The 26736-nt window shown below is 40.2% G+C and overlaps 1 protein-coding gene and 2 long non-coding RNA genes across 4 annotated transcripts; all 3 read left to right on the plus strand.

Moving 5' to 3' along the window:
• Positions 1-5437: 5437 nt before the first annotated feature.
• On the plus strand, positions 5438-26692 carry LOC116927979. Its single transcript, XM_045176482.1, has 24 exons — positions 5438-5603; positions 6538-7055; positions 7352-7577; positions 8145-8263; positions 9050-9211; positions 9280-9378; positions 9460-9588; positions 14363-14738; positions 16497-16607; positions 16696-16945; positions 17619-17803; positions 17891-17991; positions 18547-18729; positions 19008-19193; positions 20459-20721; positions 22192-22230; positions 22296-22483; positions 23743-24617; positions 24693-24968; positions 25040-25212; positions 25278-25703; positions 25785-25960; positions 26025-26155; positions 26219-26692. Exons 2-24 carry the CDS (start codon positions 6752-6754, stop codon positions 26380-26382), a joined length of 5142 nt encoding a protein of 1713 aa, XP_045032417.1. The 5' UTR covers positions 5438-5603; positions 6538-6751; the 3' UTR covers positions 26383-26692.
• On the plus strand, positions 11633-12911 carry LOC116927980. Of its 2 annotated transcripts, none has more exons than XR_004396894.2 (3): positions 11633-12046; positions 12150-12296; positions 12354-12911. It is a non-coding gene; the product is annotated as an uncharacterized LOC116927980 (long non-coding RNA). The 2 variants fall into 2 exon arrangements; XR_006649196.1 differs by having other exon boundaries at positions 12818-12911.
• Positions 23280-23538, plus strand: LOC116927981. Its single transcript, XR_004396895.2, has 2 exons — positions 23280-23415; positions 23496-23538. It is a non-coding gene; the product is annotated as an uncharacterized LOC116927981 (long non-coding RNA).
• Positions 26693-26736: the final 44 nt, after the last annotated feature.

The following is a 26736-nucleotide window of genomic DNA, read 5'->3' on the forward strand; positions in this document are numbered from 1 at the left end:
GAGTTGTGGGATATTGATCCTTTTGGCAAAATATCGTCCCAACACCGTTGTGGAATCAAGATCAATGTGTCGTTCAATTAAGTTGTCTGGACACCATCTTGGGATCGAATTAAAAAACACATATTGATATCCATATTTAGCCCATATGTCTTCGGGCACCGGAAGCACCGAGATGGAAAGGGCAAACAAGGTATACATTATATTTTTTGTGCTGTATTTACCTTTGTAAAATGATCTCCTTGTTACCGATAAGGTTAATTGCTCTGCTCGTATCTCGCAGGAGATCCCTAGACAGCATATATCCTTTGGCACGTGATATCGAAAGAATAAAGGATGAAAGCAAGTGACAATACAAATTTACACTGCTCTTCAAGAATCTTTTAAAAAAAATCTTATAAAGGAAAGGGTAACTAGAATTTTAAAGCTGCAAGAGAATCCAACATAACAAGCAGTAAAAAAAAAAGGGGGGGGAAAGCCTTTTAAATAAAAGTAGAAAGTAAGTCATTCGTGGCTAATGCCCGTTCGATGTACACGAGAGTAACGGGTCTTCTCTTCTATATAGTACATCCAATACACATAGCAGTTTTTTTTTTTTTTTCTTTTTTGTTACTTACTGCTCCTGATCGCTCCCCCTTTTTTTTTTTTTACCCCGTTCAGCATTTGACAGGCGACATCCTCGTCGTTTTCGGCCAAAAGCCTCTCTCCATAGATATCGTCCCTTCTTAGCTCTACATGTATACAGCGGCTATCATCCGCCGCCCACAGACATCATTGATCTCTTCCCGTCTTTTATACACATATACAAGTCTATATATCCTTTTTAGACTTTGTTTCGCTTTTTTTGCTTTTTCGTTCTGTGCTGGGATTTTGTGCGAAATTCTTTTGTTGCTTCTTCTGGCAAAGAATATCCGCCTTTTTCTTTTTTAAGATCTTCTAAAGTTTATGGATATATATATACTGTACGTACAACTTGAAGATGTTACACTACAAATCTCTATCCGGTTGCGTCAAATAGCCCTTCCGGCTGTATATATACATAGCCTACCTAGTGATGGAATATCAAAGAAATGGACTATAGTGGATGTCTGTGCTGGAACAATAAATATACTACACTTCAAACATTACTTTAGACTATACTACTATATTTTTATAAATACATAGTCAGCAAGAATGGTGGATTCGTCAGTAATATATGTGTAAAAGTTAACGTGAATTAACTAATAATAGTTTTGTATATTTTTATATAGACCTTTCTCGTTTTGTTCGTCTGACTTGTGCACCGTGCACGAAGCCTCTTTGTTACACAATTAAACGTGAAATTGATGGGATTTAGAAGCTCGATGCTCTCCTCTAAAAAAAGGCCGTGTCGTCAATTGAACAAAAGCTCTTGACAAAACGAAATAAAAAATTTTAAAAGATATAAAATAGAATTAAGGGAAATGGATGACATGATGTACCTGGTGACTTGCGAAGGCTGAGCAAAGGCCAATCGATTTGTTTTTTTTAAAGGAAGTAGTCTAACGAACTTTCTTGTTGTTAATCAGCAAATTATTCCTCTTTTCCGTTTTTTTAAACTATAAACGTATAGTTCACGTTGAATGTTTAAATGGAACGAGAAACACTAGAAACAGATTTCCGATCATTCGCAGATGTACGGGAAATAGACTAGAAATGATTCAAAGTGAAGAATTCATAAAAGATCTTCATCGCTTCTGTTTTGATTGAAATATAGCACCTGCTTCGTCTTAAATATCACAGATTATGTTGTTTTTTTTTTAAACAATAGACACAAATTTTAATATTTTTGAAACGATTCGTTTTATTCTTGGCTTCCTTCGTGGGGCCTCTGTTTTTGGGTGCGTGTCAACTACTCCCGTTTTCTTTTTGTTCTGAACGACATGTTTGATTAAAAAAGTGTCGAGAAGAAGATACAGAAAAAAAAAAAAGGTTTAGATATATTTTTTGTCTAGGGGAATAGACCTTTCGCGCCCACGTCGCATTGATGTCAAATCGGATCAATAGACGAACGAAAAAAAGAAGAAAAAAAAAGAGATGGATAGGATTGATATTGCGTGAAGCCCGTCTATATGGGAAATGATAAAGACGACGCTTTACTCTCATTTAAATGTACGTGTCTTTTAAATCGATCGAAATGACGAGATTGCATACACTATATATAGGTAACAAAAAAGAGACTTTAAGTGTAGTTATGTAGGGAACTCTGATTGCAGATACATCACGAATTTTTCTTTTAAGTGTTACTCAATCGCACTTTGCAAAGGGTTTTATCGATTCCGAAAAAAAGGACTTGGGCAGCGCTGTAACCATTTATAATACGTTCATTGCGAATGTTGTTCTATATACAGTTAAATTTGAGTGATGGTAGAATGTATTTCGCCAGTGATTTTTCTATATGTGTATTTCTATTTTCTACTCTCCAATTTTCACGAAATACTCTACGAGCGCACAATTTAGAAGCGGCGTCTTATAGCCGTGCCGAAAAGAAGGAATGCAAATTCAAAAACTTGGCTGCTCAGTTTATTTCAAAAGTTGCCATAGAAACGGCTCGAAATTTTGTGCAGTTGACTACACACTGATGCCTATTATCCGGCAAAATCGATTTTGCTACTAAAACGTCTCCCGTTTTCCATGTTTGTATCCAGTCCACACAATTTCTGATGGACGGAAGAAAAGCGGCTCATCAAAAATCTTTGTCGGTCTATTGAATTTTTTGCAATTGGAAATGTTTTGAACGAGAACGTGGACAGCACAGCACGTGATGATATAAAGCTCTATAGCCTATACCATTCTTACCTGTATATAGGAAAGGTATGTATATAGACCAGACTACACCTGATTTTAATTGCGTTGACCCCGGAAACGGTCATTCTCGCTTTATAGATTGCGGGCAGGTTTTGGAATGCTGCATCACAACAACTGGTTGAACTGACCGATTTGAGCAGTTTCCTTGCTCCCATTTTTTGTTTTTCATTTCTATGTATTAGCCTATATAGCATTGTCTTAATTTTCGCTTTTATTTTAAATGGTTGCCGTTCGTGATTGGTAATTGGATTTCGCGTTGATTATATATAGGTTTATACGGTATTAGATGTACAGTAGGACTACGTTCGATCTGAGATTTGTTGGTGCCGGCGGGATTTCGGATTAGCGGCCGACATGTTCTCACGGCATTAATGAGTACGTAGACTGAATTAAACTTGAAATGCATTTATATTTAAATCTTAACATTTCTATTAATTTCATCCAGTGCTATTGGATGATAAACAGGATGAGAATAACACTTTATTATTTTAAAAAATTTATATTGTAATTTAAACAGTGAACATTTTGGCACTAACCGAGTAATAGCAAACACAAAATTGTTTTGATAGATTTGGAACATGAAAACTTTTTCGTTGCTCTGAAATCTTGCCTATAAATCTTTTGCTACGTGTCTGTAACACAACGTGTGTATGTGTGGAGGGGGAAACCCGATGTCGAAGATCAGAGACCAAAGCCCAAAAAGAAACAAACACTCTCGGAGATAAGAGGATTTGTATACATAAAACTTGTTACCTTTACGTTATGCCATACCCATTACTTTTTAAACATTTCCACGTTTTATTGTTAAGAAAAAAAAACAAAAAACATTTGACTTTTTTGCTCGTGGGCGTCAAACAAAATCGTCGTCAAAGAGGAATTGATTGAAGAAAGACTCGCTGCGGCGTGTAGAAAATCAAACCCTATTTTATTACACGAATGGCTGATGAATCGACAAACATCCAACTTGTTCTTTTAGACGCTGAAAGAAAAAGATGTCGTAGCGATTAATTCTTTTTAGTTCTTGTATTAAGAGAAGGAGAAAATGTCCTGCTATAGGCCATCATCATCATTCCGGCAGAGTGATGCATCGCTCATCAGCACGAGACCGCCGCAATCAGCGGACGATTGACGTCTCTGTCGGCACGCCCTTTCTTTATATCAAACTCTGCCAGCAGAAAATGAAATGAACATCTCGATGGTCGTTTGATGTTGCAGCGCACTCGCACAAGATGTGCTGCACTCTCGGCCATTTCTTAATTCGGTTGATACTTATTTACATCTTTTTGTTTTCTAAGTCTGTAGACTATACTAATTGATAAAAAGTAACAAATTAAAATCCAGTGCACATATAGAATGTCATGGACGGTCTTACTCGTAACAAAGTCTAGATGGGTTAGTGATATAACAAAAGAATGGAAGTTATTACTATATCTTACACACATATATAAATAGCAGATCACTCTGCTGTATATATAAGGAATGATGTAAATACCAGATGCAATCCACATTTATACAGAGCTACTCTCTTTTGTTTGTTGTAAAAATATAATCCTTGATACTGACGTTCTTTACGATGCTTGTGTGTTACGTCTTTGCTATATGGGCGGGGAAATGTATACACCACGAGCGCATCAACTGCAGCTGTTGTCCGTTTTGTGTCATGTAACGGAACGAGTAAAAAACAAAAATAAAATAGAAAATCTCAATATATATATACAAAGGCTGCATATATTACCGCTAGTGGTTGGGTGAAGCAGCACAATGAGATAAACCTTGAAATTTTATTCAAACAATAAAAACGGAGACAGATTGTGTTTGCGTTATTATTTTCGTAGACAACCCAAAACACACGGCTTGGCACATTGTAACACGCTACCCAATTTTTAAGTGCAATCTTTTGGAAAATTGGCCAAATATGATGGCGGTGCTGTCTTATTTTCAATGTCTTTTCCCGACAATATCAGCAGCCCACGCGCGTTGAATTAAAAGGAAACCTTCATCACCCACTTCAAGTCTAATGGGTGAATGGCCGTGTGCGTGCTGTGTGTATAAAATATACAATAGCAGGAAGAAGACCATTGTATAACGCACTGTATAAGCAAGTGTCAAAACCATCTGATGTAGGCCTACATCTATCTAGTCGTTGTGATAATAGCAAACTAAAAACTAAGCTCTTCTTGTGTTTGTTAACGTGTCAACAACAGAAGCCCTTATGTAATAAGCGCTTTACGATAGGCTTGTGGTTATTGCATTCTATCTATAGTTGACCGTTATAAAAGAATGAAATGAATTTTTCAGTTCGATTTCAAAATTTGCATATTTTTGTCGCCATATTTAGGGAAACCACCTGGTGATGCGGGAGTCCAGCAATGGAAACAAAGACCGACCATTTACGTGACCCCGCAGTGCATGGCCCAGCAATAAATATAGACGCCTGAAGGCATACACATATATAAGATATATCGAACGACGCGCAGCATCGTGTTCAATTTTTTGATACGGTTCCCGGGGAGGAGTTTCCGTCCGCGCCTGTCCATTTCGGCGACTTGCTTTCCTCTATATTCCGCAGTGCTATTGCTCATCAGATTCCAGTTGCTCGGTGACGGCCACTTCTAAATGTCGTTTCATCCAAAGTGTGGCTCTCGTTGTTTTTACGGAACATTCAGCACTGGATAAATTGCGCTTTTTGATCGAATTCTGGTGTCCCAAGTGCTGTTGCCAAAAACGGAATTTTTTAAAACTATAGCGCGCTTGTTGCGATTTCATGGTTTCTATTCGGGGTGAGTGTATTTAAATGAGTTCCCGCAGTCTATAGCCTAACAATCAAAGAATAAGAACTTGTTTTGACACACGATTCCCTTAAATCGTCTGCTCTTTTTTATTTGCTTCGTTAGTTTCTCTCTCAAAGATCCGGGCTGGATGCACTCCAGTCAAAGTCGTAAATAGTATCAAATCGTGATGAGACAGGTATTACACAGACAGACGCACAGGAAATGATCAGCAAGGGAGTGGCTCATTTGGGCCAGGGGCTTACTTTAAGAAGCTTCGTAGATAGCCAAAAAAAAAGAAGAAAAGGAGAAGACGCTTCGCTCGCTTTTATTCTTGTTGTATATTATATTCCCAACCAATTTCCGTTTTCTCCTCTCTGCCAAGAAAAGAAAAAAAAGATAATGACAAGACCAACGGTTTCATTTACTTTTAGTAGAGTTAAAAAGAAGAGAAAAAGAGCCTTTTGGCTCCCTGGACTTGGCCGTTTAATGAACCGTGTATCAGCGCGTCCTTACAATAAAAGGAGCCTGCGATATTTCCATTGCAACTTTCTTTTCATTGAAGAAAAGAAAGAAAACTTTGGAAATGATTTTAAATTTGGCGCGCTGTGTTTGTTGTGGAATAAAGAAAAAGCAAACGATTGTAGAAAAAAAACGAACGAGAGTGGATAGCTCCAGACGTTGTGGATTGTGGTTTTTGCACAAACAAAAAGAAAAACAACGAAGCGAATAATCGCATCACTTTCATTTCCGACCTCCTCGTGCAGGGTGTTTAGCAATCGCATTATCCAGTCCATAGAAACTCCTAGTGAATTACCTGTTTGTAAATACAACTATAGAATTTGTGGAAGCACATTTAAGTAGATATGCATTTAGCAGTAAAATAGTTCATTCGATACCAACGAAATAAACAAGCTTTCAATTAAATAAAAATTCTTTTCGACAGCAATCAGCAAATTGCCGCCCAGGGATTGTGCGAATACGAAAACTGGCAACATCGCATTCAAATGTGTTTCATCGTCTTCCGACTACGAGACTGAAGATCATCAAAAGTGCGCGGGAACAACAGAAGAGTGCCATTTGTTTTTGACTGGCGCCTGTTTCGTCGATATGCGTACGTCGGAGATGATGGACGACTAGTGACGGGAAATGACTTAACGATGAAGGCAATCAATCACATGGGCACAAGTCGAATCGACTTCGATGCAGTTGCTATGGCTTGTGTCAAATTATTGCTACTCTTCATCATGGCATGGGTCACGCTCCAGTGCTGCCCAGGCGGGATCCGTAACTTGGCTAGCGCTGTTCCAATTGCGAATCCAGCACCGTCGACTTCTTCTGGATCGCCTAGCAGCCCAGGAGGTCGATTGGTCAGGACTAAATATGGAAGTCTACGCGGATTCACAATGCCAGGTAGCCCTGCTCAACCACAACCAACAACAACAACAACTTCTTCCCCAGCAGGTATATACAGTATGTGTTATGATTACTTGTTTCTCATTGGCATTTAGCAAGTCGAATAGCCCCAGCAATTAAGCTCATTCCCATGCCACAGGCTGTTTCAGCATGCATGATGAAATACGGCTGCCATGTTGCTCCCCCATTATCATAACATCTGTCTAATTCGTAAGCTGCATTAGCTGTCACCCAACACTGTGTTCCATTCTCTCGTGTTATGAAACGAACAGGGCTGATTTTGGTAAATGATGCAGGAAAACATGATGCAAGCAGTCTAATCAGTCTTGCATTATTAATTACAGGAGGAAATTATCGTAAATTCGCTGGCGTTAATACCCCTACTACGACGTCTGGAAGCAATACTAATCATAACGTGGAGGCGTTTTTGGGTATTCCTTATGCTGCAGCACCGGTTGGTTCGCTGCGTTATTTACCGCCAGCAAGTCCAGGTCCTTGGGGTCCGGCTGTTCGTCCGGCCCATTCCCTACCACCGGCTTGTCCTCAGCAAATGCCTCCTTTATCCAACAGGTGAAACGCATCTAACATTTAATTCTCTAATGATCATATTTTGTTTGCTGATCGCAACTGGATACGACAAGTTATTTAGATGAATGCGTCCATTAATGGATTTTGAAAAGGGATATCTAGTCCTATTCAAACGTCCATTTATCATCGAGAATTCCCGCCAGAGTAGGTGCGGTTACAGTGCCATAAATATAGGAGACATATCCCGCAATGGTTACATAAATCTGTCGCAGACATATTGCTCGGCCCCAGTAAATCGATTTCTTTTTTGTGTGCCTATTTTCGAGATCCTAGGCAGTGTAGTGTATCCGCAATTTTTTTTTTTTGTGGGTTGGCGCAAAATTGGTCCGTGGCCAGGATCGATGTCTTGTGACACACCAAAGGCGGAAAGAGAAAAGGGGTTTGACTTGATTCTTTTGCTTTTCGTGTCGTGCTATAACGGAAGGAAATGTCTCCTTATACAGTTTCCAAGGGTCTAAGCTTTTAGCAGATCACACGTGGATTAGGTTTTTTTTGTGTGTGTGTGTATCCATTTGCAGTTGAAATAACGTGAATGTTTGATGAATTTAGGACGGCCAGTTTAGAGACGATGCCTCGAGCTCGATACTACCAACTCAAGAGGATGCAGCTGATGTTGGCCAACCAGAGCGAAGACTGCCTTTTCCTCAACATATACGCACCTTCTGAAGGTGACTATAACCAGACATTTTTTACTTGATATTTGAAATCGCTGCCGAATTGTGTTTTACACGTTTGCGTGTAAGCGATCGATACGCAGATCTTCATTTCGAATGCTGGTACGCATACGCAATTATTTAGTTTTAGAGTTGAATGCAAATTGGATGCGTCATATTAATGATACGGCATCACGTGACGCACAGCTGCCAATTAGAACACGACGCCAGAGGCAATCTAATAAGAAACCCTCTCTGCAGGTCTCACCAGCTGCTCCCCGACGTATTCGGTTTCTTCTTTCTCGACTAAATTGCCATTTTGTTCTGTTTAATTCAAGTTCATTACCTCTCCACATTCGTTTGACCTTTTGTAAAAATGAAGCGACAAATCTTATTCTTTACAAGGTTAAACTATCGTTTTTCAGCGGTTTTTCTTTTGACGTCGACAGCAAGAAACAAAAGGCACGTGCCGTATCGATCCGTCCATTGTACTGATTCCAAAAAAAAAAAGTTCCAGGAAAAAGAAAAAAAACGCTTCTGGTATAGTTGTTCAACTTGGCCTATTCTATTCGCGATTAACAGATGAATGGCACTAGTTGTCGAGAGCAAAAGCAGACAATCCCCATTGTTGTGATTGTCCTGACCCTGCCATCAATTACTGCACGTCTATAGTGCAAAATAAAACGAAGGAAATCATTTTTCACTAGTAGAAATTCTTTTGTGATAGCCTTTTCTTATTTATGTCATTTATCTAATAATAATAATTTTTTAAAAAAATCTCTTTTGATATTGGATGTCCAGGATTTAGTGGATCGGCATCTCCGTTCACGTCATTGGCTGTCGTCGTGTTGATTCACGGCGAGTCCTACTCGTGGGGTGCCGGACATTTAATGGACGGCGGAATGTTGGCCGCTAAAAGTCGAATGGTCGTCGTCACGCTCAACTATCGTCTCGGCATTCTAGGTACATCCTTTAAATCTCTCAATTTCATTTAATTAAATCCTTTTTTATTTCATATTTCATTTGCACAGGATTCCTGCAGACGGCCGCTAGTCCGACACCTGGGCAAACACGCGGCAAAAGTAAACACGCGATTCCCACACAAGGCAATTACGGTTTATTGGATATCAGTAAGTTAACATCATTTTGTTCAAGAACAAAAAAATAAAAATAAAAGAGGAATGTAATGACATATTTTGAATTATGAATAGTGGCGGCGCTAGTGTGGCTGAAAGATAATATTGGCAGTTTCGGAGGTGATTCTAATCGAATTACTTTAAGCGGCCATGGAACTGGAGCTGCGTTAGTGAATCTTCTGATGATTTCGCCTTTAGCTGCCGGTAAGTAAATAAAATAAATTATTTGTTTTGTTTTGTTTTTCAACGGTGATGATCGTCTCATCCTTTTACTTCCCGTCTTGTATCAATGGCGCAAGAAAATGGCAAGCTCAGGCAAAAATAAAGAGCGGCTGCCTCTTTCGTGTACAACAATATCCCCCGTCGACTCAAGCGATCCCTCCAGGCTATTTTGTTCTTGCCTAATAGCGCCGTCTACATAATGGCCAATACGTTTTTGGCAGATGAGCCAGGCTTTGGGTCCGATTGAGAAAAGACGATGTAGCTTATTATTTCCACAGAGAATTATCTCGACATTATCTGTTGTGTCTACGTCTCCGATAATCAGAAGAAAGTTTCCAGTCGATCTGCTAGATGAAGAGTCCCTCGACGAGTAAAGGCGAACGCAGACTTTTTAGCAGTTGGACGGACGATATGTGTGTGTGTCATAGCTAATCCGACAGTCTATAAAACGCGACACACACAAAAAGGAAAGTTTTTTCTTTTTTGGAAAATAAAAAAAAGCAAAACTTTTTAAAAGAGTAAACATGATCCCAAACGAACTTTTTTCAGGGAAAATGGGATTTTGGGCTGCGAGGATTTATAAATTTTTTTCTTGTTTTCATGCTGTTAAAACATTTTCTCCTAGGACAACGTCCTGACTCGACCCACAATTTTGGATTTCAGCCGACGGTAGAGAAACGAAAGTGGACATGAAAAGGCTAGCAAAATAAATCAAATTTGTGATTCTCTTTTTCTACCCCGAATTAAAAAAATAAAAAATTAAATAAATCTAGGGTGCATCAGACGATGCGTACCCCTACACACTTAGATAATACATTGATGTGTAACGCGATAGTCGCGGGCTACACGAGGGAGCAAAAGATTGCTGTAACAAAAAAACCCGAGCTAAAAAGCTCCGCACGTGTACTAGAGAATTCACTTGATCCAAACCAACAGCTTTTGAAAGTTCTAGTCTGATTCTATTTTGGGAATTGAGTGCCATTAGAGCATCAACTGGAGGGGCAAGTTAAAGACTCTTTAATAATGTAACTGGGGATATTATAAAGAACGATGTTACATGTTTAAGAAAACACTAGAAATTGCGTAAAGCACGTTCTAAGTGACAACCTAACAAACTTTTGCAGCAGTCAGAGTTGCAATTAGGAGAACTTTCTCTATGAGAATGGAAATCAATCATTTACATTTCTTTAATGGCAGTCACGGTGATCACGACCCGTTCCCCAATGGGGACGAGATAAGAGTGCCCATCCTGGTTCAAAATGAAATAGATTTCCCTTTGATGGCAAGTTTTTTCTTTCTAAACAATCCGACAGTTGAACATCAGCTGTGTGACGTCATCCTTATAAACAGCACAGACTGCAGAGAGGACAATATTGTCTAACGATTAGATTTCTATACTGCGCATCTACTTGTTAATGTGAATAAAGTAAAAAATCAGGGTCGCAAAGAAGAAGGTTCCAATCTAATCACAAAAGGATTTCGTATGGAAGTTTGAACTTGGCGCTATGAGATGCATCCAATCCTCCCAGCTTGATATCCCTGCGTTGCTATGGAAACCACTGAAATAGATTGTGTCGTTAGATAAAGACTCTTTTTTATACACGAGTAGAAATTGGAAGTTGAAGGAAGGCAAACATTATACAAAAGGCAAAACACATATAATCATTTGAAGAGACGCTCATCCTTGACAATAAAAGGTCGAAAAAAGAGTACAATATAGTCTGCACGAGAGCAATCTTCAGTTGTTAAAAAGAAAAACAACGAAGAGCGTCACAGAGTTGTTTAGATTAAAAAGGTTAAAAGTCGGTTTAATGGAAGGTTCCTGATATAATAACAAGATTGTTGGAGCCAAAATAAGGTAGACTCTTAGCGGTAAATCTAATATATTATCCAAAAGGGGCAAAAATAAAAAAAAAAGGCTGTAGAAAGTGATGGACTTGAGAAGCCCTCATAAAAAGCCCTTAAACTATTCAAAGGGGAATAAAATGGTTTTAAAAAGGAGATGAAACTTTCGGCGTGATGACCTCAACGTTAAAGCTTGGGTGTTGACAGACATGTTAAACATTCAAGAAGAAGGCGTAGGTACGAAAAGTGTTGCAATAATAAGTTATCAACACAGAGATATGATATTTTCATACGCAAAGAATGTTATCCAAGTTGAACTGTCGAAAATGGGCTTGCCTTTCTTTTTCAAAAGTAAGTTTGCAAAGAATTCTGAAATTTGGCAACATTCGATTGTCATGCAAATTTATTTTTCATTTCAACTTGATAAGTTATGAGGTATCAGCCTAGTTCGTCTCAAGTATTCCTTGGTTCAAGAGAAATTCCCGCCTTTCCTTAGTTGGCCAATGTTTGGAGTCAAAGGCCACGTTTTGAATCCTACTCATAACCGGCTCAGTATGAAGGCGTTCCTTGAGAAAAGAAGACGATTTTACCAAAGGTAAACTTGCAAAACGTTTTTTAATTGATTAAATCAAGAGATTTATTGGAAAGGGTGTCTTTGCTGGTGATGGTTTTGCTCACCAAAGTTCTTTTTTTTCCAGAGCTATCTCAGTGAGGCCATGAAACTGAATTTAGTTAGCATTGGGACTCTATTGCTTAATTATTTTATTGTTCATCATCACTCTTTCACATCAACAAAGCCGTTGCCTGATGAGAAGACAAGAAACTAGTAAGAGTTGACAGATGATGTAAGTAAATTGAACTGCAAATCTAGCTATCTTTTAAAATTATGTTGGATTCATCAGCTTAGCTTGTCAATTTGAAGACTTGTGCAGCCTGTTAAGAGCCATGCTGATTTATCAGTAGCAGCATGTTACGTTCATTTGGCAATTGATGAGGATGTTCAGCTAAATCACATGTCTACTTAGTTGTTTAATGCTGCACGAGTAGCAAAAAAGAAATGTTGGCAGCAGCAATCTCTGATTTCCATCGTTCAGAATTTTGCAATTCAGAAAATTTGATCAAGGAGCAGGGACAAAAGTACCTGTTTTATCCTACGCATAATTGCCATGAAACATTTGTCAGTAACCATCACGACGTGATAACTGATGTGATAACTGGTGTGTCAAAGTTAATCACGGCATATGTCATAGTAGTTTTCCAGACAGTTTATTAAATTTTTACGTAAAGCATTAGTGTTGCATGAACAACTTGTTTATCCTCGCCTAATAGCTCTGAATGTCAAACTTGATCCATCCGTCTGTTACAGGAAAAAATCTAGAGAAAGTGGGTGAAATTTCCAGAAAATTTCCGACTTGTCTGTTTGTGTCCTGTCTCCTCTCAACTTGTCGACAGGAGATGGGGAAAAAAAAAGGTTAACGAGAACCTGTAACGTTTAGATGAAAAATTGATAGACTCTGTCGTTCGACGTTTACCGATCCTCTCGGGGGTGTGAGCTGCATATCTAAACGAAAGTTAAATAATCAAATATTTCATCTGCCATGCAAATTGAACTGTATTTCCCGGAAATATTGTCTATCCATCTTACTCTTTCTTTTAAGTTTACTACGTCTAAATGTATGGGGTGTCGTTGGTATGCAAAATCCTTTCTAGTTATGACAGGAGCATTGGCCAAACTTAATCGAAAAGTGCAGCAAAAATTCAATTGAACTCCCCAAATGCCAAATTATTTGAGATCAAATCGTTCAAAAACATTTCAATCCATAAAAGCTTGAAATATTTTTAATTGAACCCCTCTATACCGTTAACAAGCTATCCGCTTTCTACCAATGTCGATAATGAGCTTCTCCCTGGCCACTTAATTTGAAAAAAAAATTCGCGTAGAGAGAAGGGCAATTTTTGCGACTGCCTTCATTAAATGTGTAGACACAGAAGAAAATGTGAGAATTGCTGTGGCACGTACTCCCTCCGCGTTCGGCAGAAGAGCATTGCTGCCGGCCACACACACATTGGGTGAGCGTATAGATGTGTATATATATATACACCTTGGATCAATAATATCGTAGACTTTTTTTTTTGTTTTCGCCTAGGGAAAGTTTCCTGGAGGGCTGGCAAAGGTCAAATCCTCTGTTAAGATCCTGTTTATATTTAAGCTGAAATAATGATAATGATTTTCTATCGAGCTAAACACCCACACAAGGGGAAGAAAAAAGAGGAAAGAGCAATTTAATGTTTGTATAATTATATTCAGCGTGTCAGTCAGGGGCGTGTAGGAAGCGGATGCGACTGTCGAGACGGATGTTGCCGCCAACATCCATTACGGCACAGAGCTCGACAATAGATATACAGTTCAGCACAGCTGGTCCATCATTAATTCCGAATGGAAATCGACTTTCTTTTTAACTTTAATTATGCACGTTAAAGCTTTCGCTGCTACATCCCACTGGACCAGTTGATATTTAGTAGCAAGCGCCTCTACACATGGATCGTGCCTCTCTTTGGTTCGTAAAATTTATCTTTGATTAAACATCAAGGCCCAAATAATTCGGCGGCAAAAAGCAATGCTGCTGTTGAATTTCATGTCGTTTTCAATAGCCGAATTGTGTGTTGATTTAAGAAACGTTTCATTTCCTGAGAATTTCCCGAGGTTTTTATTTTCGTATCCGCGCACCTATTAGCTGATCAATGGTAAATGTTTTACTCCGCTTTGAGCCGGAATCATTCCCGTTATGATTCGTGCGGGGCTTTTGCTTTTAAATGAGCTAGCAAAGGCAATTTGGCAATTGATTTTTAAAAATTACGTTTTGAAACGGAGAAGAGAAATACTTAAACAAAACCAAATTTCTAAAAACAGGATTGTTTCATCGGGCCGTTTTGATGTCCGGCTCGGCGCTGAGTCCGTGGGCGTTGAATCATCAGGCCGGCTGGTTGAAAGCGGAGGTGGCTCGCCAGCTGAACTGCGGACCGGAGCAAAACACCAAGGAGACGAAAGAAATGAATTTGATGATGGCCGACATTGGCGATTGTCTGAGAAAACGTTCGCTGGATTCTCTACTCGGCGTCCGTCTGCCGCCAACTCCGCGCTTCTGTACGACGTTCGCACCTTTCGTCGACGGAGCCGGGATCGTCTCCGTCGATCCGCTTCACGCTATGCAATCATCCAGCCAAGACTTTGTCCGCATTCCGCTTGTTGCCGGAGTGACATCTATCGAAAGTTATCGTCACACTGGGTGAGTAAAAAAAAACTTCCTTCTCATCGTCATTCTTTCCATTTGAATCCCACGCGTAGATCGTCAGTTGTTTTTTTTTTCTCAAACAAGGCGCTTTATTTAAACTAACGAGCCAAAAACATACTACCGTCTCTCTAGACTCTTGTCTTTTTCAAAAGCATTTTGATAGCGAAAACACTCCGATTCTCAAAAACATAGGATGACTAATTAGCGTGATCACATCTCCTGAGCCAGTCTATACCTAATTTTATGCCCTCCCCCGTTTGATTCTTAAAAGAATAGCGATGGCAAACACTTACGGTCCGCTTTGCTTTGAAAATCTATAGATTACGAACATTTGACGTTTTACGTTTGTCCGCAAACTTCATTAGATGCTCTTACATTTGGATTAGCGCTCCTGGATGTTGTGCGTACGCAAAGTTTCGTATTCGCTAGAGAGCTGTTAGTATCTAGGAAAAGAAAAACGGGTTCAACTAAATATCGGAAGCTAACCCCCCCCTTGGCAAACGATGTCTCTCAAAACCGCACAAACCGCCGACTTTGTAGACGGAAAACACACACAGAGAAAAAAAATAAAATAAATAAACAGTGAATTGTGTCGTATGCAAATTTGCGAATGTCTGCGTGCAGCTTTGGCAAATGAAAAGGGATCGCTGCATGGATGGGATTCACGTCTGAATGCATAAAACAGTCATTTATTTCAGTCAGAATAAATGGGAGAGCCACTCGACATTTAGAGAAACGACTATATATTTTTCTCTCTCTCTCTCTCTCGTCTGAAAGCGTCGTTCTTTTGTTTCTTTCCGTCCCGTTATTCAAAAGAGGCGTTTTATCAACCTGCGATGTCCTGCCTCTGATGCAAAAAGAGAGGCAAGTGTATTGAGTTATTTAGGGTTTAGTAAATAACACACACGCGCGAAAGGTAATACGGAACTCTTGTGCAATCAACGGGCTATTCACGATCTTCCCGAATATTAATGAACGGAGACAAGTCTGTACAGGATGTGGTGAAGGAGGGGGAGACTGATCAAGTCACGTATTGACCAGCCCGACGCTGTGGCCAACGGCGACGGAGCAATGAACGGTTCATCAATACTAAAAAGCGGTAGAAAAGAAAATGGTTGCCGGGACGTTGTCCAAGAGGCGAAAAATAAAAGGCGGGGGGGAAATGGATCGAAATGGAGTGACGAGAAGCTTTTTTATTCATCTCCTTTTGTGCATGCACAGAACGTGGAATGCCTCTATTGGTATAGAGAAGCATCAAGGATGATGGGAGATGCTGAACAGCATCACACGGCGTGTGTTCTTTTTCCTTCTAGACGGACAGGAATGTCGACTGGCCAATGAAAAGGCCAGTGGCTGAATTTAGTTTTGCCATCATATCGAAACGGCAAATGCGTGTAAAAGCCTCGTTGAATAGCGGAACAGTGGAGGCGCAGTCCGGTAGGAATGCCAAAGCGAATAACTTTAAAAAGAGGGCGATGAAAAAGAAAATTCAATATTAATAAATAGCAGAAGCATCAAAACTTTTCTCTTCCTTCCCAACTTTCGTTGCTTGATGTTTGACTAATAAATAAAAGTAAGCAGGATAAAATATGAAAGAAAGAAATGTCCATAACACCAAGTATAGGAATGGCTCATCTTTCAGGCAAAAATGTCTTTTATATTTATGAACATTTTGCATCTACTTTTCTCGACAATTTGTTTAGTGATGTCTGCATTTAAAGATTCTTTGTTTTTGTTTTTGCCATCATCTAGGGACACGGATCTACGCGAGGGAATCAGCGAAGAACGTCGAGATCGGACACTGCGAACGTTAATCCGCAATTTTTATCAATATCATCTCAACGAAATCTATTACGTCTTGAGGTAATTGATGATAATGGATGGATGGATTTTTAGCCAAAATTAATTTGTTCTTTCCTTTTCGTGTTTTGTTTTTACTACTCATACGTAGGAACGAGTACACGGACTGGGATCGTCCGTCTGCGCTGGACGCGCTCTCGATGAGAGACAGCCTTTCATTGGCTCTTAGCGACGCTCTGGTGGTAGCGCCGCTGATGCACGTCGTCCATCTACACGCCCAAAGATCAGCCAATCCTTCTGGCACTTTTTTCTATCATTACCAAGGCCAGCAACAGCAAACTATCCTGTCCGTTCCGCAGTACGGCCAGCAGCTCAACGATGCCGATCTATCGGAGTATCACGTAAGATGGGCAACACATCATCTTTGGTCTTCTTCTTCTTCATTATTATTATTTTATTTTTGTGTGTGCGGAGGGTAAACTGAAAATGGCGTTAGAGTAGACATCGTCATCCATCATGTGGCCCGGATTAAGTTTGGAGAGGGAAATTCATTAATCGATGGATGCTTGGGCGTGTAATCAAGTTTTGCGGGAGAAAGGGCGTGTCATTAGAGATCCGTGCAGACAATAGCAATAACATGGCAATAGACAGGCGGCTAGAAAAAGAAAAGAACGAACAAAAATGATGAGAAGGAAGATGCGGATAACGATATTATGCCACCATTTTGGCAGATGTGTCACTGTTATTGATGACCCACTAAAGAAGTTTTTAATATCGCAGAAAGAACATCGAATGGCATTAAACAAGTGTTTGCCTTCGTGCTTTTGCACACAGCCACATCCGAATTTAGTGCAATTCATTTATGAATATTGAAATTGTACGTACGTAAATTGTCGAAACTCCTTGCGGTACCTCATCATTCTTTAAAAAAATGAAATTCCGCGCCTGTATATCCATCCAATGTTGTCAAGCCTTAATAATTAATCCCTTCCACTTGAAGAGTTTCTTCGAAGTCTCATCAACCTTTGTCTCCTTTGTTTGTTTGTTCAAAAAACAAAAATAAAACATCAACAGCGTCTAGGAAGTGTGACGGGGGATGAGCTGGAAGCTTTGGAACTGGATGCCACAGCAAATGGAGCTCCGCTGTATTGGTCAGATGACGTCCACGGCGAGACATACGTCAACAACACGGTTTATCACAACGATCCAGCCACCGCATCGCAGTTCCTTCCGTTCCTCACGGCATTCGCTAGTACTGGGTACGAGTTCCATTGAAAGACTTGCCTTATTTCAATATCTTTTAGTGACACATGTATTCGATAACCACGTCGGGATAACAAAAATAGGGATCCTAATTTGGAGATTGGCGGCAAAGGGGAGCTCATTCCAAGATCGAAATTGCGTTGGGAACCGTTCAACCTGCACTCGCAATACTACATGGTCTTTGGTGAGTACGTTCATTACGTCGTATTCAAAAAATCCTGGCGTATTTTCCCTTTCCCTTTTTTTTTTTTTTTTTTTTTTTTTAGATTTTTTGAATTGCCCAAATTGCAATTCTTTGGATATTGGAGGCTATCAAAGATGTTGTGTGGCTAAATCTTTAATGATGAAGATCGGGTCGCTGGGTATTTTTATTGTGCGTACGCACCGTAAGGATCCTTAACTCCTCCCCCTCTTGATTTCATTTTCCGATTCATTTCTTCATTTTTTTTTTATTAACGCTTTACAAAGTTGTTCCAAACAAAAGTCTCGACTTTAAATCTCTTCTTTTGCTGCCCGCAAAAAGACAAACTTTCTGCCTGTATAATTTTCCCTTTTGCTTCGAAACGAAGCATTGCCAAACTAGTTTTATTGTAATTTGATTGAACTCTTAAGGACTCGTGTTAAGCGATTTATTCGATTTGAAAATAATTGCAACGATATTTATCACAATCCCAGTCTTTTGTTTCCTTTGAAAATGTGTCATTTATTTATTTTTTTTTTTTTTTTTTTTTAATTAAAGGAGGACAACAACAACAACACGCTCATCTCAAGAGTCACTATCGAGGCCACCACATCGCCGTCTGGCTGCAACTCATCCCGCAATTGCACCAGCCCGGAGTCGAATCGGCTGCAAGCTACGCCGCATCGTCTAGTCATCACCTGTTCGATCAAAGGAACACTCCGATCGACCAATTCTACGAAGGTAACACACCCAGCTCACTACGTTCGTCATTGCAAAGTTTTCCTAAAGTTAACGAGCGTTTGCCGACAATTTTCGATAGTTTAATGTTGCCCGAAAATGAATGCCAGCCCCTAAGGTGAAAATGCATTTCACGTCCTGCCCGAAACCCTTCGTTTCGATCGATATCCATTTTCGTTGTGTGTGTGTGTGTGTGTGTGTGTGTGTCCCGTTTTACTAGCGGACGCACACGTTTTGCACGTGTTCTCTTTATTCTAATGGATTTACGCATCGGCGATCAGGAGTCGTCCGCCAGCAGCACTTACTCGTCGATGGAAATGTGACGACCGGCTGGCCGTCGCCGGGCAAAGCGCCAATGGCCATCGACAGGGCAATAGCCGCAGAGTGTAGCAGTTTGGGCAGCTTTCAACAATCCACTTCGAGTCAAGTGAATGGCAATCAAACGCAGAACATCACCAGTTCGTCAGGTATCTTTAGCCCCTGGGCATTTTTCTTTCTGCGGAACTGTTCGCATTTAAAAAACAAACAAACAAACAAAGAAAAAACGGGGTCTACAAATGATTTTGAAAGTTTTATCTTCAAATTTATTGTGTGTTGTCGGACAAAGTTTGGAACGAGGTCTGCGTCAGTTCCCACTGGATAATGAAGGCCTGTTCATAGTCGTCTAAAAAGCCCATCCCGTCGTTTGCGTCATTCACGCTGCACTAGAGCGGAGCTTGTTGTGGCCGCTATTGTATTACCAGGATAAAAACATTGGCGAAATCAATTACGTTTATCTTGGCATTTATTCCGCGACGATAATTATTAAGCCCTTGGAATATATTAGTTTTGGGGCTGTGGGGGTGGGGATTCAATCTACGTGCATCAATATCGATGTTGATTGCCATTTTCCTGGGGAACGCTGGATTTTCCCGATCGTTCAATTTCGTGAGATGGATAACAATCATTTCAAAATTCAATATCGGGCTTTTTACATTAGTTTATAAGATGAAACATTGTTATGCATTTTTTCTTTCTATTTTCAAACATGTCTCAGATGATGTGAATGGATCGATTTCTTCCATCATCAATCCGTAAAGGCCCTTATTTTGTTATGCACAATAAAAAAAGGGGGGGGGGCTGTGTGTGTGTGTTACAGACTGGAGGTTAGAATGTTGTGCATGCGTCTTGCATAATAACAGGCCGTTCTTAACAACAACAACAAAATCGAATAACATTTTCAAATCGCGCGCGGTGTCACATTTGATTTCTTTCTAGAATAGCGTATTCAAAGTAATGATAACCTGATGCGAAAAATTGAAGTAAGCAGGTCCATACCATAGGGCAAGTGTTTTGTACAAAGGAGAGAGAAAATTGATTATATGGTCATTTGATTATAGCCACGACAGAAGTAGTAACAGTAACATAATATAGAAGGGGAGTGAAAATGGGGCGGGTCTTCTCCCGTGGGTCGTCTATCACTTCCCTCCTGGACATGGGACGCTCCGTCGCTAAACTTATTGCGATCGCTCAGTTTTCACATCACTGAATGTCCAACATCGACGAAAACTGATGGAGCTAAAAGTTGATTTCATTTATCGCAAAATAGTAAATCAATAAATCAATAAATAGAAATAAAGGGTTAATTTAAAAGAATATTGTGATACACTATCTGTTGTAGTGGTAGTAATAGGGACGAAGAGAGTAAAGAAAAAATTGGTTAATAACGTCTGTACAAAAACCCTTGTAATAGGTATGGCGGGTGACTGGGCGTTGGTCAATCCCAACGTAATGGCTTCGGAGACGGGCAGCAATAACAACACTGGAGGTAGCCCGGCGGTGGGCGGAATCACGCTGGGCTTCTTGTGGACCAACGAAACAGCATTGTGCATCACCTTGGTGCTGGGCACATTTTTCCTGGCGGCCAATCTGATCCTGTTTGCAGCCATTTATCGACGTCGTGTGGCCTGCGGAAAACGGGACGGCCATCGCCAAGACGACAGTCCTAATCTCCAAGTAAATATAATTTGACATTTTTTTTTGTTTATTTAAATCCCTTTTAGTTTGAATGGAAATAGTTTTTTTGTGAGTGCGGTTAAATGGAACGTGAATATCGTCTCCGGAAATGAAATGGAAAGTGCCAAAGGCGGCACAATTGCGATGCACTCAGTTACAAACTTGAAATGATTCTTTTAACGATGCCATCCAATTGTTTTCATTTTTCGTTGCTTTATAGTTTTGTCGTAAACTTGTACGTTTCGTTTTTTAGGGACGTGGCTTAGTAAAGGGCAAACAAAAGAAAAGCGCCGTGACAGAGTTGTGAGGTTCGGGATAATAGCAAAGTGTTTGCCTTCATTGTCTCTGTGGGGGGGAAAGGAATGAAATTATTTTAATTCAAAAGTGAAAATAATTTAATTTTGAAAATAGCAGACGGCGTCAGACGTCAGTCGACTGGAGGACCGCGTAGCAACGGAATCGATTGAATCTATGACGGATTTGCGACAGCTGGTGAACAACAGTAGCCACTGTCTGCCGCACAACTCACGGAACAACCATCCAGACATAACTTCAGCCGTGATCCAGCACCCACCGCCACAACAATATGCGACAGCCAGCAAAATAAGATTTGATACGTCTTCACCGCCATACTTGCTCAAAGCTCCTCCCCCTCATCATCAGGTTTACTTTTTTTCTTTAAGTTAGTTGATATTATTCAAAGTAATCATTTCTCTTGTTATCAAAAGTTTTTGCTCGACGAGAGCAACAGAAGTGCCACCTTACCGGGAAACAGGAGATCAAATGGACAACAAACCTCTAAGAATTATCACCAGGCATCAACAAAGTCCGTTCGAGAAATCACCGTCTAATCGTTTTTAAATGTCGTGATATTGTCGGCTGTTTTCATAATAAAAACGTCTCACTTATCTTTAAATGTTTGAAATGACTGGATAACTTTCTACCTGGTGCCCCTGTCCTGCCAAAGAACCCCTCCCCCGAAAAACAAGAAAGACGTGTTATAAACAAATATTTTGCAAAAATACATACTAACTGAAAAGTCATGTTAACTGCCTTATACTTGCTTGTGAACGTCCATATACCAAAAATCTATCGGCTGCCAGCTCTGACTGTCAAACGAAAGTGCAAAAAGGCTGAACAAGTTAAAGCAAATGCAAACTAACGTCAATTTTCACTTTGAACGAGGCAACGTTTCCCCAAAGGACTCTGTAGAAAACAAGACAAGCTTCGACTAACCAAGTCCTGTCATTTTGAAGTTTAAAATGGTAACTCTTTCACAGTACTTGTTGGAAGCAGAAACGGGTTGACCGACCAGTAATTCCATCTAAGGTCAGACGCAAACTTTGACGCTTGTAAAATTATTAGTGAACATCAAATATAGAAATTGAAGTTGACCGAATGTATTCCGTCAGCTTGGCGAGGAGACAGCTCACATACACAACTTGAAAAAAGGTATTTTTTTTTCTTTAGGCCACAAGGGCAGAGGCGGTACCACTCTCGTACTTCCAGGTGGGTGGTAGGACGCGTTTTGTTTTGTAATAACGGGCCAGTCTGTGAATTCGCGACTCGACCAGAATGAGGCGGAACTTAGCATCACGATCCTTGCGATTGCGTTCCAAATGCTTGCGGATGGCAACGGCCTTCTTGATCAAAAAGTACAAATCCTCTGGAAGCTCTGGGGCGAGGCCTTTCTTCTTCAAGATTCGCAATACTTTATTGCCAGTCACAAATCTGACCTGAGCAACACCATGGGAGTCTCGGAGGATGACACCTGAAGAAAAAGAAAAAAAAATCATTAGATGGTAACTACTTCATCTATCACCAAAAGTACATTCAGGATAGGTAAACTTACCGATCTGTGATGGTGTAAGACCCTTCTTGGCCAATTTGAAGATTTGCTCTTGGACATCATCACCAGAGAGCTTCAGCCATGTTGGGACTGAGCGACGATAGGGGAGAGCACTTTGGGAGATACCCTTACTGCAATAAAAGGAAACAGCACATTAATGCATGACACAGTTCACTGCTTCCATAGAATCATGCTTTCAAGGTTCCTTTGATTGGCTTATGGAAAAGTAAAATGACAGACTGGCATCAAAAACGAATCGTATGTAAAAACCACGAGGGATGCACAACCGATACTCTACGAACTTATCAACACCTTGTTCCATTAAAAACGAAAAACGTGTGTAAAATCACAGAACTTTGGCAATAATACTAACTGAATATATTCTGACAAGAATTATTTTGATAGAATGTAAAACAAAAGTATAAATACGAGAAATAATTACCCAGGAGCGTGCATGCGACCCATGATGGCGGCGAAAGAAAAACTTCAGACACAAAATGGTCCGGTGAGGGATGTGACGTCAGGATAGGAAAACTAACTCACAGCTTGCGTTGCCACTTATCTTACAATTATTTTATGTAAATGATTTTTAAACTTAAATTCTGTTGTTTAAAGTTTAAAAATTTATTTAAAAATATTGAAAGGGTTTTGAACCTATTATTGTGTAAAAATTAATTAATATTTTTTCCCTGACAACGCTCCGGTGTTTACAATTTTCTCCCAGGAAAATACCTACGCCCAGGAAACGGGCTGTCACTGGTCATTGGTCACACAAAATACGGCACTTTGCTTAAATATATCGCCTCTGGAAATTAATCACGAAGCTTTCAAGGGGCTTTTGTCTCGTAAGTTATTTTTGAATCCAATTGTGCTAACTCACTGAATTAAAGATGGTAAATCCCAATACCAAAATGCTTGAAAGTAGGTTCCCAATTGGAACAGTATAACACTGTATAAAAGCTAAAAGGTATGACACAGGACTGAATAACCCAAGCTTCTGGTATCAGTCGTTAAAGGATAATTATCAATGGCCTAGTAACAAGACTGCCAATGCTGAAAAATTGCAATTACCTGCTTCTCCAATTAACCAAAAAAAGTGGTTTTTGGTTAATTGGTGATGCTGTCTTACAGTTTTGAAGTTTATTAATCACTGTTTTTCATGGTTCGTATAGGAAAACAAAAATGGATACAACGCTGCTGCGGTCAAAGGCACCGCCAACACCAAAAGACAACAGCCTTGTCAAAATTGCTGTTGAAATGGCAGGCAAACCACCTCAATTGATTGAATTCAATCAAAAACAACCTTTGGCTACAATCATTCAAGACCTCTGTAACTACTGGAATCTAACAGATGCAGATACATATGCATTACGCTTCAACACGGAAACTAGTCGAGCTTTTGTCAGCGAAAAGAATCGGTTGGAAGTAAAAAACGGTCACGTTTTGCAGTTGGGTTTCTCTTCTGGTAAAATCACACAGAGCATTCTAGATCAGCTTTCCCCACAGTCGTCTCATGAAGACAAAATGAAAGCTATCCAAGAGTTGGCTGGCTATGCCACAGATCCAACATTCACTGCCGAATTCACCGAGAAACTAGGCATGAAAACGCTTATTGGTTATGTTGAAAACATGGAGAGTGGCAAGTTATGCGACCAGATTACAGTTCACCTACTGCCGGCTTTTGTCGATCTGATGGATCACGGTCTGACGCAGTGGGATGTGCTGGAACCGACATTCATCAAGCGAATAGCTTCCTTCATCAACAATCAATCAAGCGCTCAGGATCCACGGACTTTACAGGCTGCACTCTCCATTCTGGAGAGTCTTGCGCAAAACTCAAGTACCAAGTACGGTATAGTCGAAAGAGAGCTGACGATTCCCAACTTAGCCATGCACTTGCAAAACACTTCACCGTCAATTCAACAAAACACATTGGCTTTAATCAACGCTCTTTTTCTGAAAGCCGATGACTCCAAACGTACTGCCATGAGCAAAACGCTCAATGCTCGCCAAATTCGTAACATTATTGTCATGAGCATTATTCAAGGTATTTCTCTTTTCACACCTATGAACACCCACGGTTTTTGTGGATTGTAATCGTTGTTCGTTCCCGTGCTACTAGTGCCTGGAGTGGCGAGTGGAAACGAGATAGCTCATCAGCTGCACGTGCTTCAAACGTTAATGCTAAACGTGCTAGAAGAGCCGATGAACCGCCCCATCGAATCGGGAGATGTGGAAGCTCAAGAGAAAATCAGAGAACTCCGTCGGATTGCCTTTGACAATGATGGTAGCGACTCGATCACCCCCCTCAAGGATGTAGCCACCCGCAAACAGATTATTCCGAGGGACTTTCGTAAATTGGGTTTCAAAAACGATGCAACACCCCTGAATGATTTTGGTACGGTTTTCTGGAAAAAGAACGAAAGACTTCATCAATTGTCTAACTTTTATAATATTTTTGTATTACAGCTCAGGTTCCACCAGGTGCATTGGCTCTTGATGCTATGCTCTATTTTGCCAGCTACCACCCAGAAAAATATTCCAGGGTTGTGCTCGAAAATTCGGGACGAGGAGACGAATACGATTGTCCATTCGCCCGAGCGGTCATTGAACTCACAAAGTTATTGTGCGAAATTCTCAAGGTATCAGTTGATAGTAAAACATTTGAATCATTATAAAAACTAGATTTTTTATTGGATTTTATTAGATTGGGGAACCCCCAACCGAACAAGGAACGTTATTTCACCCCATGTTCTTTAATCACGATCATCCGTTTGAGGAACTCTTTTGCATTTGCATTGTGGTAGTGAACAAGACGTGGAAAGAGATGCGGGCGACGGTGGAAGATTTCGCCAAAGTGTTTTCGGTCGTTCGCGAACAAATCACTCGTGTTTTGGCGGGTCGTCCCCTCACGCAGGAGATATTCAAGGAGAGAATTGCTGCGCTTACCTACGCCGAAATTACTGACCTCTGGCAACAGGAGCGTACAAGTCGCGAAAAGTGGGAGTCGAGATCGCGTCCCATCATGGAATTGCGGCAACAGATCGAACCCGAAATAATCGAACTCATTCAACAGCAGCGACTAGGATTCCTAACAGAGGGGACGCGTTTCAGCAAATATACCAACCGAGGGGTAATTCTACTTTAATGGTCCGTCAAAAGTTTAATACTATTCTTGTTTTTTTGTTTTTGTTTTTTGCATAAATCCTGCCAGAGAGTTAAAGACAAGTTTTGGTACGTTCGTTTGTCGCCTAATCACCGTGTCCTGCATTATGGTGATTGTGATGAAAAAAGTGTTCCAGCGCTAGATGAGCTGACGGACAAATTACCTATTGTCGACATCCGCACCCTTGTCACCGGCAAAGACTGCCCACACATGAAGGATCTAAAGTAAGTTTGCCCAGGCAAAAAACGTGACTTGAGATATGCATATCTATCCATTAACTTCTTTTAGGGGTAAGAAAACAACGTCGCAATACCCGTTTTCGTTGATGCTCGATTCGAATGACGTTGGATCGCTGGACTTTGTTGCACCTGATCAACAAACTTTCGACTACTGGGTAGACGGCATCAATGCACTGCTAGGTCTGTTTATATCAGTAAGAAACAGCGGAAAAGCAAATAAAACATACCCCCTTATCTCGACAGGCAATAAAATGACTAGCAAAGAGGCTATGGCAGATTTGGAGTTTCTACTTTCGATGAACACAAAACTCAGACTTCTCGATGTTGAAGGGCTAGACTTGCCCGAAGAGCCACCAGCGATACCCCGCGAACCAACCAATTACGATTTTGCCGTTGAAATTAAATAGAGCTTATATTTGCATGCCTTAGCTTATTCTGCGGGTAGATGAATTTGACAAACTGAAATACCTAGTCGTTCAACGAGGAAACAAAACAAAGCCCCTGTCTTCCCATTTCTAGTACCTTTCTCCTTTACAGATCGTGTTACTAAAGATCTCGATTGCTTTTAAAAATAACATCGTTTACCTCAGTGAAAAAGAAATATCAATTTTGAGGCAAGACAATTCCCAAACCGTCATAATATTGCAATTGGCGAATTAATTTTTTTATGGGATGATTAATACAATAGAATTTTTTTGTTTTTATTTTTACCATGAATACTGTTTGTTCTGATATTATTCTCTGCTTAGAGGCTACAGCTA

The sequence above is a fragment of the Daphnia magna genome, linkage group LG7 (assembly GCF_020631705.1).
Source record: "Daphnia magna isolate NIES linkage group LG7, ASM2063170v1.1, whole genome shotgun sequence".
In the NCBI taxonomy this organism is placed as follows: Eukaryota; Metazoa; Arthropoda; class Branchiopoda; order Diplostraca; family Daphniidae; genus Daphnia; species Daphnia magna.

Excerpts from the sequence above, each read along its gene's own strand:
- LOC116927979 (XM_045176482.1), top strand. The coding sequence starts at position 6,752 with ATGAAGGCAATCAATCACATGGGCACAAGTCGAATCGACTTCGATGCA. Across the intron at positions 14,739-16,496 it reads GAAAGTTATCGTCACACTGG|GGACACGGATCTACGCGAGG; the intron begins GTGAGTAAAAAA and ends GCCATCATCTAG. Across the intron at positions 16,608-16,695 it reads GAAATCTATTACGTCTTGAG|GAACGAGTACACGGACTGGG; the intron begins GTAATTGATGAT and ends ACTCATACGTAG.